Source organism: Anabrus simplex, chromosome 1, assembly GCF_040414725.1.
Source record: "Anabrus simplex isolate iqAnaSimp1 chromosome 1, ASM4041472v1, whole genome shotgun sequence".
Taxonomy (NCBI): Eukaryota; Metazoa; Arthropoda; class Insecta; order Orthoptera; family Tettigoniidae; genus Anabrus; species Anabrus simplex.
In genome coordinates, this window is record NC_090265.1 from 1072582191 (window position 1) to 1072602222 (window position 20032).

Sequence of the window (20032 nt, forward strand, 5' to 3'; positions counted from 1 at the left end):
ATAATGAAATAATATAACAAAATATAAATCCTAACCTCATTCATTCTTCCATTCATACTGCCATTCATACAAGCTGGTTATACATTTAATAGGTAATCTCGGCAAGACCGCTTGAAAGAAGCTAAAGAAGTGCAATTGCTGACAATGACTGGAAGGGAATTCCATAGCCTTGCACCAGACACTTCAAAGGAGCGGTTAAATGATGATGAGCGATGCACAGGAATTGAGAGTGTAGTAGTCTATCGTGTGTTATGTTCATGAGAGGAGGAGAGTAAATTAAACTTTGAGGATAAATACTGGGGTTTAGATTCATTCAATAGACGAAATACGAGAGTTGCAATGTGAAGATATCGTAATTTATCGATTTTTAACCAGGAGAGAATTTCATAATAGGGGGAGATATGAGTTGAAAATTTAATTGAAAATATAAACCTAATGCATGAGTTCATTGCTCCCTGTAATTTTAATGTTTGTTCCATGGTGGCATCTATCATTACAATATCACAATAATTAAGTATGGGAAATATGAGGGTCTGGATAAATTTAATTTTCATGTTTAGTGGAAGAAGTGATTGGCGAGTTTTGAGAGGGTGAAGTGACGAGTGAATTTTCCTACAGATGCATGTTATGTGCTCATTCCAGTCTAGTGTGTCACTTATGATAATCCCAAGATTTTCTACCGACTTCTGAAATGGTATAGCTACACCACAAAACAAAAGTGAAGACAATAATTTTTTATTAATTATATTTATCTGTCTTTTTTGCCCTATTATAATAGCTTGTGTCCTTTTAGCCTCTTCAGAAGAAATGATCCAGATCCAAGGCTTATGATATGATACTCCTCTAACAGTTGCATCTTACAATATCCCAATTTTTCCTGTAGTTATTGTGTTATTATTAAAGAGATGACTTTGGTGTGTTCATTAACACAGAAATTGGTGACAATTATGTACGAAGATAGTGAATGCCATATCCTAGTTCTCATACTAGTATAATGTCTCTGGTTTATGCAAAGCATGGCACGAAACTGTTTACTGTTAAGAACATCAACTGGCACCATCATTCATAACCTCACAAGTCACAAGCTGCCCATGCTACTTCACGCAAAAATCTTAATCTTTGGAAGGACATACCTAATAGTAACAGCTTCACAAATATGTATATGTAAATGATTAAAGGTTTATGCTTCTTAAATTTTGAGAAAACATACATTTTTGCTATTTAAAAAAAAAAGTCCTGAAAAAATTGGCTTCAAATGCAACTCAGAAATATTTACCACCACCAAGATAGTTGACACTATTATATCTCTAGCTGGACATTAAGACCTGCTTTTAATTCATTCCTGCTCCTGTGTCACACTGGCTATGAAATAGACTGCTGGCCCCTTTCTATGAACCTTTCTATTGGAGTATTTAAATTAGATGAGCTTTATTTCTCCTATAAATGCTTACCTATCTGCATTCAAACTCCCTGCCTAGTTTGACGTCAGGGTCTCTAATGTGAGGAAGGTAAATACCATCAGGGAACTTACCCGATGGTTTAAAGTTCTCATTTCAACTATTTCTGACCATTGACAGCAAACAGGAAAAGGGTACAGAGTGAATAACTGGACACTGTAAGAACTGATGGAGCATTAAAAACCAAAACAGCAGCTGAACATCTGCAATAACTTGTTGGTTCATCACCAGAATGAGTCCTTACTTGATTGTACTGTGACTTGTGATGGAAAGCAGATCCATTAAATAATCACAAATGGAGGTGATTGGTGGCAATTATTGATTTAAAAGGAAGTACAACTGGGCAACCATCCTCCTCCTGGTGAAACAATAATTTTCATATACTGCGCTGAATTGACAATATTCACTGGTAGCTGTGTAAAAAGCAACTATTTTTGGGCAAACTTTGGTTTGTACAAGATGGCAAGCTTATGTGGGTATAACTCAGAAATTATCAATAAAAGATAGCATTTAGAATGAGGAACAAAACACACAACAGAATTCAACCTAGAAACAACATCCAGCACAAAGACTTATAAAACTTATCATGTCTTTACAAACTCAAATGCAGTGAAAGCCCCAAATTCTACATTGGACAAATTGACTGACAAATTACAAAACAAAGTACACAGAACACATAAAAGCACTGAAATATTAAAAAGAAAATTGGCATTTGCCAACTATTTACTAGATATGACTATGAAAACCATCAGCTTCCAAACTTGCATTGATATCTGCATTGTGGTGGTGGTGGTTAAATCCCAATCATTATGCAAAACTGCCTTTCTACCCGTTCCCTTAGTCCCAGGAGGCAGTTGCTGAAGATAGATGATTATAAATAGTTGAAAGTACTTCAACAACATAATTTATCATCAAAAGTGCAGTGAAGTCGTTATTAAGGATTATTAATTCTTACCATCAATACGTCATGGATCCTAGCATCAAAGAAGATGAAGCATCATTTCTCCTTCCATACACAACCTTGCTCACAAACTTTCATTCCACTTCTGGACTTATGTTATCATACTGTGCTACCGTGATAGTCTTCACTTTGTCCTTTTCATGTATGACCTTTAGTCTTTATGGAAGTATATTTTGTTAAGCATTTATTTATCAGTGAATTAATCTGCATCATTTCCAAGTTGAAGCATTCAAATTTGGAAGAAAATGTTCTACAAGCCATAACACACGTGAAATAGGACACTCTGTAAGGAAGATGAAACATTGTCTCAAAATTAGTACCTCCGAGATGTCTAAGAATTCTCAAAGAAGAAAAATTCTAACATACTAGCATCTGTTAAGATTGTTACAATTAAGTCAAACACATATAACATTGTTAACAACACAAATTAGCCAATAGTAAAAAGAGTTGTAGAATCGAAAAAAGATAATTAAAAGATATACACTATTACATTTATTTGTTACACATCAGAATTATATATTATTACAATACATCATCATCATCATCATCATCATCATCTGCAGTTTCCAGTTGTTGGCCGGGTCTGCTTTATTACAATACATATATTCTGTAATTTTACATTAATTGTTACAATTACGTCAAACACACACAACATTGTTAACAACACAAATTAGCCAATAGTACAAAGAATTGTAGAATCAAAAAAGAGAATACATATTATGCTCTAATACATTTATTTGTTACACATCAGAATTATATATTATTACAATATGCATATTCTGTAATTTTACATTAAAATCTCTTACTTTGTGCTTTTTTCTGACTCAAAGTATGAAAGAAGAAACTATTATCTCCTTAGAACAAGCATGTTCTGGCAGTCAAGAATTTGGGAGTGCGCCAGGTAGATAGGCATACAGTAACTGATGTATAAGCAGAAGGCAAGGCAGTTCTTCAGGGTTTCATAGTGGTCACTCATTTGATAATATCAGTATATTTTCATTTCTTATGTGACTTTACATGTTATTAAAAAAGGGACTGATGAGGACTACAGAAGGTCATTCAGTTTATATCTGACCAATTACATAACATTACTGACAACTGGTGAGTGACCGTTAGAACTATGTGTCTACTGTGTTGCATGTGAATGTTGTTCACGAGTGTTGTGAAATGGCACCAAAAGCAAACGCTATTCACAAGGGTTGGTTACGGTCCTTTTCCATGTTTGTACTTTTTTATACACACACATGGTGAAATGCACCAGGTGGGGTCAAAAGGGAAGACAGACATCACAATGGATGAAGCATACATCCGTCTCACTGGTAGTGTCACATTCGGGTGATTGCATACTGCAAAATCAATACCAAGAAGCGCAGCAGCTTTGTATGATACTGCCGGAACAGTTTCCCACGTCGGTTTATGACTGTCAGAGGACTAAGTTATGCGGGTAAGTAATAATAATAATGTTACTGGCTTTACGTGCCACTAACTACTTTTATGGTTTTCGGAGACACCGAGGTGCCAGAATTTAGTCCCGGAGGAGTTCTTTTATGTGCCAGTAAATCTACCAACATGAGGCTAATGTATTTGAGCACCTTGAAATACCACCGGACTGAGCCAGGATCAAACCTGCCGTGTTGGAGTCAGAAGGCCAGCGCCTCAACTGTCTGAGCCACTCAGCCTGGCATGTGGGTAAGTTGATAATATATAGGGTTGATAAAAAACATGAAAGTGAATGTAAGATACTTCCACAAATCCATTACAACACCTATCTATCGGACATACATCCCACAATTGTATGGAGTGGACTCAAATCAGGTGTGGATCCATATGGGCAAGGCCCTAAGTTATACCACCAGAATATCTCAGCATTTTTATCGGGAAATGGAACAGGAATTTGTGTCATTCCATTTCAAAACATCCCTGTGAAGAGCCCTGATGCCAGTCCAATGGATTTCTGCAAATTTGGAGTGTTGAAAAGATGTCTCCATCATCACCGTCCGTGCACCCTGGATGGTCTATAGAAAACTTGCAAGAAGGAATGGGACAGAATCCCCATGCCTGTGCTCTGCTTCAATCAAAATTTGAATGTGCAGCCGACAGTCCACAGTGCTGGGGTTACAACAGAACACAACCAGTGGTGGTGCCAGGGTATCTTGAAAGGTGAGTAACACTGAAAATCAGTTGGATATAAACTGAACTACCTTCTGTATTGGGGCTTTAGATCAAGTATGCAATATCGATAAATTCAACCTACATTTCTTTTTTATGTCTGAGTTTACAGTACAATTTTGTACAGAGATGTTTTGAAGTTTCATTTTGTTTCACAAAAATACTCTCATGCTCCATCCATTTTTCTCATAAGTGGTGAATTGTTAGGAAATAATACTTCTAACAACATACACACAACTGCTTTTATGTAATCATCTGTCAACTGAGATCAGTTTCTAAACTCTAAGCTACAGAATATATACTCAAAATATGTGAAACAAAATGTGTTCATAATGATTGATATTTATGTCATAATCAGTTTATAGGAAAATAATTCTTTTCTCCTATTGTATGCCTGTGTCATATTTAATACACTATCTTTCTTCTTTAATTTAGTCTACTAGGTTGTTTGCTAAATAATACACCATATACTTCATCACCTATACCAATATGGAAGCATAAGACAGCAGGTATGGGTGTGTGACAGGAAGTCTACAAATTACCTACTTGCTCGATTGTCTGCCATGGACATTCCTGTTTAAGAAGTACCGGTACCAAAATTGGCTCAATGGTGTTAAGAGTACCCGTTAACCCTGAGTTTTCTATTGCAAGTATTTTCACCTCTTCAATTTGTGATTAATATTAATTAGTTTGAGAGTGCAACAAAAAAGTATAGAGAGGAGGGACTAAAAAGAGGATCTTGACCAAAAAATTACATATATGGTTTAAGGATGATGGAGCTGGCCTCGTGGTGTAGGGGTAGCATGCCTGTCTCTTACCTGGAGGCCCTGGGTTTGATTCCTGGCCAGGTCAGGGATTTTTACCAGGACCTGAGGGCTGGTTTGAGGTCCACTCAGCCTACATGATTAGAATTGAGGAGTTGTCTGACGGTGAGATAGCGGCCCCGGTCTAGAAAGCCAAGAATAACGGCCGAGAGGATTCGTCATGCTGACCACACGACACCTCGTAATCTGCAGGCCTTCGGGCTGAGCAGCGGTCACTTGGTAGGCCAAGGCCCTTCAAGGGCTGTAGTGCCATGGGGTTTGGGTTTTTACGGATGATGGCTGAAGAACAGCAAAGAGGAAAATAGTATAGCTCTAAATAACACATGTTCTAACTATATTTAAATCAATTATATGATTCTATAAAAAGATTATCAAAATCAAGAAATTATTGTTAGTTCTGTATATCTGTATAAAAATAGATGTAGGCTATTGTGAACTTCTGCTGCATAACCTTCAAGAAACTGCAGCCTCACTGAAGACGAATTCCTCTTAATTCACATAATGACTTCCTTAAAGTTTTATTTTTTTAAGAAGTTCTGTAGCTTCCTTTGTAGCCTTAAAGAGAAATTAAGTATGTTAAAAGTAATGTCACTATATTTCAATTCAGCACTATATTTCTGGTGAAAAAAATACATTTTATTTACCTCAAAATCTTCATCAGTTTTGGCAGGATAGAGAGAGGCTAGCTTGAGATAATGCTTTGCCCTTTCTGGATTCTGAAGTTGCATGTATGATTTTCCAAGCATCAGCAAATTCAAACTGAGAAAAGAAATATGTTAATAGCATGATGAGATACATATTGACCAAACAGGAAAATAAAAGTAAAAAGCACTTCATTTTCTTATATTTGGACTGAAAAAATATTTAAAGCTGTGAAAAGTATATATTTTTGTATATAAGGAGTAGTTGTTGCTTACACAAGTAGTCAATGTGATCATCAACATTTATGCATAAATATTTTTGAGTACCAAGCAAATTGGCTACGTGATTTGAGTCACGTATCTGTTAGCTTGCATTCAGGACAATCCTGAAGATGGTTTTCCATGGTTTCAAACCAGGTAAATGCTGGGGCTGTTCCTTAATTAAGGCCATAGTTGTTTCCTTCCTAATTTTAACCCTCTCCTATCCCAGATGACCTGACTGTGTTGATGCTACGTAACTTCTTTTTTTTTTTCTTTAAGTCTGTCTCTAAAACTGAATGTACCTATGCCAATATGGGAGCCCAAGGTGACAAAGATGAGTAAGCGACAGGCAGCCAGCATATTATGTACTAGATAATGGAAATGCTGCCTTAGGTGTGACCGACTGCAAACATCGAACTATGTCTTGTTTTGTTTAACTAGCCATAAAATTTACTAGTGCAGAAGTTTTTACTCATTCGGGACAAATATTTCAGGTTCCCTATGGGAATCAACATCTATATCATCTGATGGCCAAGCAGGCATCAATTTTTGGGAATGAGACGAAAGTCTCTCATAGTACAATGGCTCCAAGTAGCCTACGCAGTGGTCTCCACGGTGTGCACTAGCCATGTGTCTTGGTAGATGAGCTATTTACCAACTGATGAGCCCAACTTAGCAAACTGGTGCAAAACACTGGCAACTAGGAATGAGCTGGAAAATTTATAATGTCCAATAACGGACCAACTGTATTGGTATTACAACCACACTTTGGACACTTCTTTCCTCCGGAAACATTGCTTTGAACAAATCCCTGCATGGTCAGAAACTGCAATTGGAAAACTATGCTCTACAAGGAACGATGTAAAAGCAACTCTGCATTTGTAGTACTCCTTTCCCCACTATTGACAAAAAAGAATTGTTATTGGTTTATTATTTGCCTCGTCTTTCCCAAATGATTTGTGTTTTAAAGATTCAATGTTCCTTCTAAAAACATCTCTACCACCATGGGCCACAGAAAAATCACAATACACACTACAAAACATGTGATTTTCACTTTTTCGAAGATATTAAACATGGCTATTATTCCGTATATTTATCATGGTAAATTTGGAGTATAGTACTTTTTATCTGCTGCCCTGTTGTTTGAAGTATAGGTACACTTCATTTCTGCAGCATAAGAACACTTCTTAACCACAAAATAATTGGAATAAGAAAGCTGGGACAATAATCATATGTGATTACTGACTGAATGAATATGGCACCATATTGCAAACCCGCGAAAGGCAAGAACACAGACCAATCAAATTGTCAGAGGTGGTGGTGGTGATTATTGTTTTAAAAGGAAGTACAACTAGGCAAGAGTGAGTCATAATGGGAATCTATAAACTTCACAATATTTATGGCCTGTATTGGTCTGTATTAAGTTGTGTTTATTTTATTACAGTACTAGCAATTACCTTGCTTGCGTGGATCTCTTAATTTGTTAAAAGTAATCGTCCCTTGGTACTGTACTAAGACATTATCTGAAAATCACCAAAAAATTGAATTTCATTACCCCAGAAACTCTTTGTAAGCCATGTCTGTGGTATTGCCTTTTGGACCTAAGAAGACCATCGGACACAGAATTGTACATGTGAGAAACAGTCTTCTCTCAAGTCAGAAAAAAACAACCCATGTTTCTTTATTTTAAAATGAGATTTCAAATAACTATTTCCACGTCTGTAACATCTTCAGTTTTTGAGATTTAAGTATCCCCATAAAAAGAATTCACCCCCTTTATCAGTCCTTCCCCCACTCCTACCCTCACCTTAGCGGACTTTTCCAAAGAGAAAAAAATCATTCTTTTTTAAAGGAGATTCAAAAGACCAGTTTTCATGTCTGTAACATCTTCAGTTTTTGAGATGTAAGTATCCTCATCAAAAAATAATTCAACTCTTTTTTCACTTCTTTTCACCCCTGTTAAGTGCCTTATCCGAAAACAAAAAAAATGCACGTTCCTGTATTTTTAAAGGACTTTCCAAATACCAAGTTTCATGTGTGTTACATGTTAAGTTTTTGACATATACTATAGATATACCAGTAATCATTATAAGAATTCACCTGCTTTTTCAATTTTTTCAGCCCATCAAGTGGATTTTCCAAGGACAAAAAAATACATGTTTCTTTATTTTTACAGGAGATTCCAAATACCAGTTTTCATGTTCATAACACCTTCAGTTTTTGAGAGGTAAATATCCTCATAGAAGGAATTCAACTTCTAAACTTCTTTCCACCCCCTTCCCCCCTTAAGTGGACTTTCCAAAAACAAAAATTATGTGTTCCTTCTTTTTCTTTTCAAAGGAGATTCAAAATACCAAATTTCATGTCGGCAACATCTTCAGTTTTTGAGATATAACTATCCTCATAAACAGAATTCAACTCCTTCTTTACTCCCCTCCCCCCTTAAGTCGATTTTCCAAAAACAAAAAAAATATGTGTTTCTTTATTTTTAAATTTTTAAAGGAGATTCCAAATACTAATTTTCACGTCTGTAACATCTTTAGTATTTTAAGATAATTATAAGTATCCTCATACAAAGAATTCAACAAACTTTTCAATTCATTCACCCTCCCCCACTAAGTGGATTTTCCAAAAACAAAAGAGTATGTGTTTCTTTACTCTGAAACAAGATTCCAAATACAAATTTTCATGTCTGTAACATCATCAGTTTTTGAGATATAAGTATCCTCATAAAAATAATTCAACTCCTTTTTCACCCCCAAATGTTAAGCTGATTACCCCCCAATGAGTGTTTCTTTTTTTTTTAAAGGAGATGCTGAATACCAATTTTCACATCTGTAATATGTTAAGTTTTGAGATATACTGTAGATATGCTAATTTTAAAAAATCTCCCCCTTCTTTAACACTTCCCCTTAAGTGGATTTTCAGAAAACAAATTATGCATGTTTGCTTGCTTGTACAGGAGATTCCAAATACCAATTTTCACGTCTGTAACTTTTACGTACTCATTTTAAAAATTCACCCACTTTGTCACTCTTGTTCACGCCTCCTTAAGTAGATTTTCCAAAAACAAAAAATTAAGTGTTTCTTTATTTTTAAAGATATTCCAAATGTCAATTTTCATGACTATAACCTATAACATCTTCAGTTTTTGAGATATAAGTATCCTCATAAAAGGTATTCAACCCCCTTTTCACCTTTTTTTTCACTCCCCTTAAGAGTATTTTCTGAAAACAAAATATGTGTTTCCTTATTTTAAATTGAGATTCCAAATACCAATTTTCACATCTTCAAACGGTTAAGTTTTTGAGATACAGATACACTCATTTAAAAAATTCAACCATCCTTTACAGTACATCCCCATAGTGATGGAATATCAAAAAATCCTCCCTTAGTGAGCACCTACATTGTAATATAAATGTCTCCTCAAAATTTCATTTCTTTATGTTCAGTAATTTTGGCTCGGCAATGATGAATCAGTCAGTCAGTCAGTCAGTCAGTCAGTCAGTCAGTCAGTCAGTCAGTCAGTCAGTCAGTCAGTCAGTCAGTCAGGACATGTTATTTTATATATATAGATATGTAATATTGGCTGGCCCCGCAGTGTAGGGGTAGCGTACTTGCCTCTTACCCAGAAGCCCCGGGTTTGATTCCCAACCAGGTCAGGGATTTTTACCTGGATCGGAGGGCTGGCTCAAGGTCCACTCAGCCTACATGATTACAATTGAGGAGCTATCTGATGGTGAAATGGCGGCCCTGGTCTATAAAGCCACGAATAACGGCCTTCGGGCTGAGCAGCAGTCGTTTGGTAGGTCAAGGCCCTTCGGGGCTTTTGCGCCATGGGGTTTGTTTTTATATGTAATGTTGGCCAGGTGAATTCAAATTAAATTCCTTGATGCAGTGCATAATGGAAATGCATGTACACCCTTTGCACACTATGATGTTTTCCAAATATTACTCTGCGTTTCATTGATGACTGAACAATTTTTTGTCATTTTTTCATCTGAAAGTTAAAAAAACATTGATTTTCCATAATAAATTTGTCCTTAGCCATATTACTGTTATATTAATATAACATCCATACAAATCACAAAAAATCTGTAAATGCTGGCAGGTTTGACATTATTTTGGTTCCCTTTCCTCCACACACTTTCCTCACATGCCTAACAATGGAATTTCCCATGACTCAGAGCCTTAACCCCACCCAATTCATTTGATCCCCTCCCCTCCCAGTCTCCCCTGTTTTTCCTGATGGCTGCAGAACCTACTCCCTCATCCCTTTTCTCACTCCCATGACTTTTTTTTTTTTTTTTTTTGCTAGTTGCTTTACGTCGCACCGACACAGATAGGTCTTATTGCGACAATGGGACAGGAAAGGTGGGAAGGAAGCGGCCGTGGCCTTAATTAAGGTACAGCCCCAGCATTCGCCTGGTGTGAAAATGGGAAACCACGGAAAACCATCTTCAGGGCTGCCGATAGTGGGGTTTGAACCTACTATCTCCCGAATACTGGATACTGGTCGCACTTAAGCAACTGCAGCTATCGAGCTCGGTACTCCCATGACCTAATTCCATCGCCCTTTTCCTATCCTCTACATTTCCCTTTCCTACCTTTGCCTTTCCTTTTTCATCTCCCCTCCTCTGCAACATTTCTCTGTTCCCCATTATCCATCTACTGTTCTACCTGCAGTGATTCATATAAATTGCTCACATATATCTGTCCTGAATGCTGCACCAGAATAGAAACCTTTGCTCTCAGTTTGCTTAAAACAATAGCCCACTTGTCTTCCCTTTCCTTCCCATCCCTCTTGTACATCTACTGTATCCTGTACATTGTTTGAGAACGACCTAGATTTCTTCCTATCCTCTGTGAGAATCCTAATTATCTTCCTCAAACTCTCCAGCTCACCCCTCATACTCCTTAATGGAGAAGTGCCATAAATACCCCGACCTGGCAGGAGCTGGACAAGGGGAAATGATGATGATGATGATGATGATGATGATGATATGCCTAAACTACTTCCAAACATCAGATACCTTCATTTTGGGCATACTGACGTTAAATCCGAACATTTAAACTGGTATATTAAAATTACTAACAAAACACTGAAATAGCTGTGCAGTTTCTGATGGCACAAAAATAAGCCAAAATGGAAAAAACTATCGTTGATTATTAATTATAGGCAGCTATCGATGTCAAACGGTAGTATTCGCTATGATAACTATCAATAGCATTATCAACAGATTTTTGCCTCTAGATTAAAGGCAATACACATGCTGGCAACATTTCTTTAACTTTGTTACGTACAAATAAAATGCATTTAATGAAAATACGTATGTATAACACCAAATAACCTATAAATGGGTTATGTACAAATGAGTTTTATTTAACATATTTTTAAGTTATATTTTGTTGGGGCCTACAGAAATGGATGTATAAAACAGAATTACACAGAACTGAGTTATGTATAAACCAGTCTCAACTGTATGTCACTAATCTTATTTTCTTATACATACACAAAACACATAATATTTATTATACTAATTGAATCATTCAAATACAAACTTACACAATTTTACTAAGAAAGTTCTATTTTATTGCAACAAAAGTATAGAGCACCATTAACAGGTGACCATTCCAAGCACACCAACAGTGGCGAGTGAGATGAGTGAGGTCATGTATTTAGATGTATAAGTATGTTATTAGTTATATGTCCTACCAACTATTTTTATAATTTCGGACATGCCAAGGTGTTACAGTTTTGTCCTGTAGGAGTTCTCTTACATGCTGCTACATACACTGGCGGGAAATGAAATCTCAACACCAAGAAGACACTAGTTTAGAGGAATGCAATTTAGTCTCAGCAATTGTCTAGTTAACATATTTATTTAATTAAAGTTTTCAGGTCACAGCTTCAAGTATCTGCAAGAAGACATGTGACATGGTACTACATTAATAACCACTGTAGTTGTCTGGTAATCTCGGAGGCCAAGGCAACTGGTCAACACTCTATAGAGCACAATGAGTGACAGCAGTGGTATGAGGATGAGCGTCATCCTGTTGGAAAACACCTCCTTGAATACTGCAAATGAAAGGCAGCACAACCAGTTCAATCACCAGTCTTGATGTACAAATCATCTGTCAAGGCTTTTGGGATAATGGACGAGAGTGCTCCTGCTGTCATAGGAAATTGCTCCCCCCAATCCATATCTCCTGGCATAGGTCCAGTGTGTCGACGCCGCAGAGAGCCTGGCTCAGCACTCATCTGGCCTCCTCTTTACCAACCTATGACCATCACTGGAACCAAGACAGAAATGGTTCTCATCTGAGAACAAATAAGATCTTCACTCCACCTTCCAATGAGCTCTAGCTTGAGACCAATGAAGTCGCAGATGGCAGTGATTCGGAGTTAGTGGCACAAACGCTACAGGACACCTGGCTCGGAGCTGTCCCTCAAATAATCAATTTGTTACAGTTCGCTTAGTCACTCTGGTGACAACTGGCTGCTGCAGATGCAGTACATTCTACCACAGCCATGTAGTGAATATGGCGGTCTTCCCTCTCTATAGTGGCCGGTGTGCTGCTGGACCCCGGTCTTTTTGAGACAGTGCCCTCCTGTGACCATTGTTGTCAACATGCACTGTGGATACCTGCCTGTCAAGTCATTTTGGAATATCGTGGAAAGAAGAGCCTCCTCCTCATAGCCCTATTACACGGCCTTGTTCAAACTCAGGAAGCTGCCGATATGCCTTCTTCATCTCTTTAAAGGCATATTTGATTTACACCTTCCTCACAACATCAACACTGGATGAGGACTAATGCTCATGAATTGTACAGCATGTATTTAAAGCAAACTTGCTTTGCAAGGTCACAGTGGTGCTATTAGCACCACTCTTCATCGATGAGTGCGTAAATTTGAATAGGAGTCATTGTTTTAGATGAGAAAACACGCCTCCTGAATTTCATTTATCTAGCACAAATTCTTCTTGGTGATGAATTTTATTTTCCGGCAGAATATACCGACACCAAATGATGCAAATGAGTACTTTCAACAACCACCGCTGGCACTTTACCATTTCAACCACTAGCTTGGCATGATGCGTGTAAGGGAAAGGTCAGAGTACAAGCAGTATGTAGTTTGGCTACCTTCTTCCCCTTCCAGCAACCCTATAAGCAGGTTCTATCCTTTTCTGGTGTTGCTATCTTGGTTCACTCTTCATTAGCTGTTCTCATAATGACGGCCACTCGCTGTAAGGGTATATATGAGCCACAGCATAAAACTGGTCTGTCAATTGTGGTTCAGAGCTTCAGTTAAGAAATGTTTCATATATCAGAAACAAACCTCCGTACTGAGAGTAAACTATAAGAAATACAAACATTGAACGTACATCTGCTGTCATACTATAGGAATTAGCACAACACCTTCTCACCTAACCGGGTTCAGTATCTCGTTCTGTCAAAAATTTAAGTCTCGGAGTGCAGTATGTTCAATTCACATTACACACAGAGAAAGAATATGTCAAAAATTCCATTGGCAGTCATCCTGAAAGAGCTTTTCCATGGTTTTTGACCATTTTATGTCTGAATCCCAATTGATTGTTCATAGACCAGAACAGGTGCTACAACCATACAGGTTCACACACATATCAAGTATACAGAGTTATTGACCATGATATCCCAAACCTCTTACCCAACACAGCAGCAACACCACCATCACTAAAGTACTGTAAAGGTTTTTGTACCGGGCGAGTTGGCCGTGCACGTAGAGGCGCGCGGCTGTGAGCTTGCATCCGGGAGATAGTAGGTTCGAATCCCACTATCGGCAGCCCTGAAACTGGTTTTCCGTGGTTTCCCATTTTCACACCAGGCAAATGCTGGGGCTGTACCTTAATTAAGGCCACGGCCGCTTCCTTCCAACTCCTAGGCCTTTCCTATCCCATCGTCGCCATAAGACCTATCTGTGTCGGCGCGACGTAAAGCCCCTAGCAAAAAAAAAAAAAAAGTTTTCGTATTTTAATTCTCAATAATGTGAAATGAGCTTGATGAAAGTGAGATGAGTCTGAGATCAAAATTACCATTTTGAGAAAGCAGTTACTTTTCTTTAACACTGGTAATAAGACAACATACCTTGGCTGAACGGACAATGTGCTGGCCTTTGGCTCAGAGCCAGGTGCAATTTCTATAAGATCGGCATCAGGAAAGGCATATGGCCATAAAAATTAGCTAAATCCACACAAAGTACTAATGCCAGGGAATTGGAGAAAAGGGCAACGAAGAAAAAGAAAATGAATATGAAGAAGACAACAGCACACCTGTAAAAATTAGGATCTGTTTCTTCAGCTTTCAAGAAGTAGGAAAGAGCCTCTTCATAACTTGAATAAGGAGGTGTTGCAAAGAGCGTGCTGGCTATTTTCCGTTGGTACCATGGCATATCAGCTATACCATAACACCTAAAACAGAAAATTATAATTTAAAATGTCACAGTCAAACAAACAAACAAACAAACAAACAAACAAACAAACAAACAAACAAACAAACAAACAAACAAACAAACAAACAAACAAACAAACAAGTAAATAAATAAATAAATAAATAGATAGATAGAAGGGTGCTAATACTAAGGTACTGTAGTATGAAGGTGCTTGTTTAAAGGAAAACTCAACAAAACCCATTAAAAGCATAAATATGTGGTTTATAAGATCTTAAATTAAATTTGCAACCTTTAAACTGTTGACTAAGTAAAATTATTCATGTGCTCAAGAAAATTATACAAACAGTTAAGTCACTGTTTATGGATTTTCTGTCAAGGTATTATCTATTCCACACATTTTTTCATTACAAGATTTATGGAGTAGAGTGTTACAATATTACACTACCATTATCGGTGTTGCAAACATCTTACAATCAATGGAAAGGATGTATCTTGTATATAGTTTTAAGGTGATGATTAGGGGATGGATTTTAATGATCAAAATATATTAAAAATATGCAAGCAAATATGATCAAAAAAGCATACAAATATGACCCAATAAAGAATAAAATATGACTTTATTTAATATATAATTTAATCTGATACTAAAATGTGCTTGCCATGAGACAGAGAATTATTCACAAGTGATTTACATGTATTTCGAGCCATAGGTGGTTAGTGAAATTTTAAGTGCTGTGACATCCATGCAGATGGATTCTGACGATTGCTACTAAAAATTTTAATATAGTTGTTACAATCTGATCCAAGTTGTTCTTCCAATTTGTATGTTTCCCTCCTCTTTACAAATCCTTTGGGAATCATTCCTCTGGCTGCAAAGAATAGGCCTTTTACAGTGATTCTATCAATGTTAAACAATCTTTGAAAGAAGGGTATTACTGGTTCATATATATTTTTCTTTCCTCTGTTGACTTCCTCAGGTTGTGAAATAGAGACTTCAAATTGAATAGTGGGATCTATTACACTGATATGCAACAATTTTGCTAATATATAATTTAATCTGATACTAAAATGTGCTTGCCATGAGACACAGAATTATTCACAAGTGATTTACATGTATTTCGAGCCACAGGTGGTTAGTGAAATTTTAAGTGCTGTGACATCCATGCAGATGGATTCTGAGTTCTCCCTTTATATTTTTGAGTTCCCCTCTATGAGTAATTACAAAGCCTATATGTAGTTTTGTTTCATCACGTCCTATTAAAAAAACAATTTTTTTTTAAATTCAGGAAAATGTCTAAATACTGAAATGAATATAAATTTTCACATCAATTATATCATACTATTATTATTGTGTTAAAGCTAGTAATTTAGACATAATAGAAACACTAAAATATTATAAAACAACTGAAATAAAAAAAACAAAGTATACTACACTTATTTTTTCTTGCTTAATATTGCAAAGACACTTGAAAAAGACTCAATTCATTTCTACATTTGTATGAATGCCATTCCTTGAAAGATTTTATTAAGACAGGGGCCTCTCAGGGTGCATGCGCCTGTGCACTGCACGGAGCAAGGTGCAGGAGACAACTTCACTAGGTTGACCAGAGTGCAAACCCCCACTCCACTTCCCCTACACCTGTCTCACCCGTTCGGCCTGTCTTTGCCTTCTCCACCTTCCCCGCTGATTCTCCCTTCACTGCGAAATGTTTGTGTGTGGTGAGCGGTGACACTGTTGTATGGGACAATGTTACTGATGTTAAAACACTCTTCTTTCAATTTGGTTTGAGCAGACAATTTATCTTCTCTAGCTCTTTTTTTTTCTTTTATCTTTGCAATGATACCAGTTATGCCTGGAACAAAGGACGGGCTGACAGCAATTATTCTGAGAGCCTTCTTTAAATTACAATCAGAAATAGGCCTACTCGCACGCAATCTTTTTTCCGTACAAGTCAAAACAGGAATAAATCCCTTTCACATATGCATGTGGAACCGAACATAGAAATAATCTTAGCTGCTTCTCGATGCATCTTAGGAAAATCTTCCTTCGATAAATTCTCGTAAAATTTGAGCAGAGCCTTTGTACTGGAAAATAGATCTTTTTCATTAACTTATCACATAATTACTGTCCCACAGATTAAGCATTTGGCTTCATTGTCACGACTGAAAAAAGTACAAAAGTTCCCAGTTCGATTGAAATGGACTTTCGGAAGTCCTTGCTTCTTTTGAAACAGGTTGCTCCATTATTATGTTGTTGTCTTGCACTTATCTATTTCACTGACAAACAAGCCGTCTATCACCGAACGCTTTGTCGCTCTCAGCACACTACACCATCCGAGTCAAGCCGAGTTGAGCCGAGTCGGACCGATGCACAGTGCACGGAGTCTCTGCGCCTCAATTTGCACGCGTGAGATTTTGGGCGTTTGAGAGGCCCTGCATTAAGATATTAAAATAATGGAAATAAGATACCAGGGCAAGTGGAATGAAGTAATGTTAGCAGATTATTGCTGGTACTTAAAGAGGTGAAAATCTCAGTCACAGCAAGGCATCAAAACAGCACAACATTTCAATCAGCAAACTTAACATCTGAATGGCTGTGAGTACAGTGCTTTTTATGAATATAATTCAATGTTTTATAATTAATTTTATACACTCAAATTTTATATTGTGTTAAAACTTGTTTAAAAAGTAATATACCTAACTTGACGTTATTGAAATTCTTGTTCAAACTTTGAAGTGTTTCCTTCCTATTTCTAAAAATGACATAAAACAGGGCATGATAGAGATAATATGAATACAGACTTGGATTGTACATCCCTCAATACCTAAGCAGTCATTTCACAATCAATCAATCAATCAATCAATCAATCAATCAATCAATCAATCAATCAATCAATCAATCAATCAATCAATCAATCAATCAATCAATCAATCAATCAATCAATCAATCAATCCTGACCTGCATTTAGGGTAGTTGCCCATGTGGCAGATTCCATATCTGTTGTTTTCCTAGCCTTTTCTTAAATGATTGCAAAGAAATTGGAAATTTATTGGAAATCTCCCTTGGTAAGTTATTCCAATCCCTAACTCCCCTTCCTATAAATGAATATTTGCCTCAATTTGTCCTCTTGAATTTCAACTTTATGTTCACGTTGTGATCTTTCGTACTTTTAAAGACACCAAACCAAACAAACCAAACCCCATGGGGCAAGAGCCCTGAAAGACCATGGCCTACCAAGTGACTGCTGCTCAGCCCGAAGGCCTGTAGATTACGAGGTGTTGTGTGGTCAGCACGACGCATCCTCTCGGCCGTTATTCTTGGCTTTCTAGACCGATTTAAAGATACCACTCAAACTTATTTGTTTACTAATGTCATTCCACATCATCTCTCCACTGACAACTCGGAACATACCACTTATTGGTAACATACCACTTAGTCAAGCAGCTTGCCTCCTTTTGCCCAAGTCTTCCCAGCCCAAACTTCACAAAATTTTTGTAATGCTATCTTTTGTACAATTTAGGAACTTCATCGTGTAGATCCTTATTGATACAGTTAAAACTAAGAAACAATGTTAGGTTTTGGTCCACCCAATCAATACAAGTCACTTTACAAATGAATTATTTAATTAAAAACATATTAAAAACATTTAGGGACATGTTTCATCTCTACTTGAGACTTCATCAGCCATAAAATCACGTGGTAGATTACAAAACTCAAATCAGAAACTGAAAAAAAAATGTTAAAAATGGAAGAACTCAATTTTAAAGATTATCTGGGAAATGCAAAAAATATAAACATATATACATTATTTACACAAATTGACCTCACTTCTTGCAAAAACTTCTGTCTTCAATGTTAAAAATGAAATTAATCTGAAATTGACAAGCCTACCATAATGTCTCGTACGGAATCAATGTCCATTGTTGCTGTCCGTACTTGAAATGGAAGTTCCATTTTTAAACTATTGAGAAAACATAGGAGAACAAATAATACATGCAATTAAAGAGGTAGGTTAAAACTTCTTGCAAACAATCATACAGCTAAGTTAAATTTGAACGATCTTACTTGAAAAACGTTGCAAGCATTGTTAGAATCTGGTAGTTTCAGTGTGTGAAACAGCTCATACATAACAGTCCCTTTTCTTAAATGTGTGCCATACTAGTGAGAATAAATCTGAGGATGTGCAAACTGCAAACTAAATTTTATAGTACACTAAACATTTAGAGCTAGGTATTGATCTTTGAGTTCAACTAAACTCTGTCTTCCACCAACTCATCCCTGTCAATCTTCTCCAGAACCACATTTCGTAGCCTCCAGTATTGATTGTGCTTGTTTCCCCAAAGTCCAGGTCTCACAACAGTCATGTTACTGTGGATTTAAAAGAAAACCCTGAAGCAGCTTGAGACTCTCAACAATGATGCAGGCATTCCGAGGTGTCTGCATCCAAGCTGACCAATTGATGTATTCACAAAGACACACACAAAATGCTGTCAGTTGCATACACTAATTTTATTTACTATATTTTCACATTAAACATACACATCAATAAACCACTGCCTATCACAAAGCACAAGGAGACTGCAACCACTGCATGTCAACTACCAACTCTACAGAACCAATTCACATACTTCAAACACGACTTTTACACACGTCTCATCAAAACAACTCCTGTTAAACAATAACTCAACTCCACCATCAAGACTGCCTCTTATTACATGTTGCCTGGCCAGGCTTCTAGAAGGATATTACACAACATATGTTCTCGTAAATTCTAGAGCACCTAATAGTAAGGTTAAAATGTAAAGAACATTCTACAGTCATCTAGTGTCAAAGATACGTTATTCTGGATGTTATAGTGCATTGCACAATGTTACTGTGGATTATACATCATATACACAGGTACCGTCATTTGGGGTTATTTCGGACGCAGGAGGTAATTTCAGACAAAACGGTACTTTTTCGTTTCACGGTTGATCACTCTGAATTTTCCAAGATAGAATTCCCACGCTCGAATTTTTTAAATTCAAGACTAATTTCTGCGCCAATTTTAGCGCGTATATCCTGCGTTACTTACGAAATTGTCACGTTAATAATGGTCGTTGTTGTCGGCTTCATTATAGCCTTGACAATTGGTACAGGAACTTCTTAGTGTACACAGGTGTTAAAAGAGTCCAGCTGCTGTTCACTATTTTTTACCATTTGTTCTGTTGTGTTTGAAAGTATCTGTGAAGCTTCTACGAAGTTTATCTTTAAACACTTCGTTCTACACACACTTTTCTGTGAATCTGTG

At 36.9% G+C, this 20032-nt stretch overlaps 1 protein-coding gene across 2 annotated transcripts in view; it reads right to left on the bottom strand.

Annotated features, from left to right (window-relative positions):
• Positions 1-2887: 2887 nt before the first annotated feature.
• Positions 2888-20032, bottom strand: part of LOC136876167 (regulator of microtubule dynamics protein 1) — a 113650-nt gene continuing 96505 nt past the window's right edge. For both annotated transcript variants that reach the window (XM_067149899.2, XM_067149891.2), the window contains exons 5-7: positions 14623-14760; positions 6056-6170; positions 2888-5966 (exon numbers count right to left, since the gene is read on the bottom strand). In XM_067149899.2, the coding sequence (XP_067006000.2) occupies positions 5922-5966; positions 6056-6170; positions 14623-14760 (298 nt within the window). In that variant the 3' untranslated portion in view covers positions 2888-5921. The remainder of the gene's footprint in view (positions 5967-6055; positions 6171-14622; positions 14761-20032) is intronic.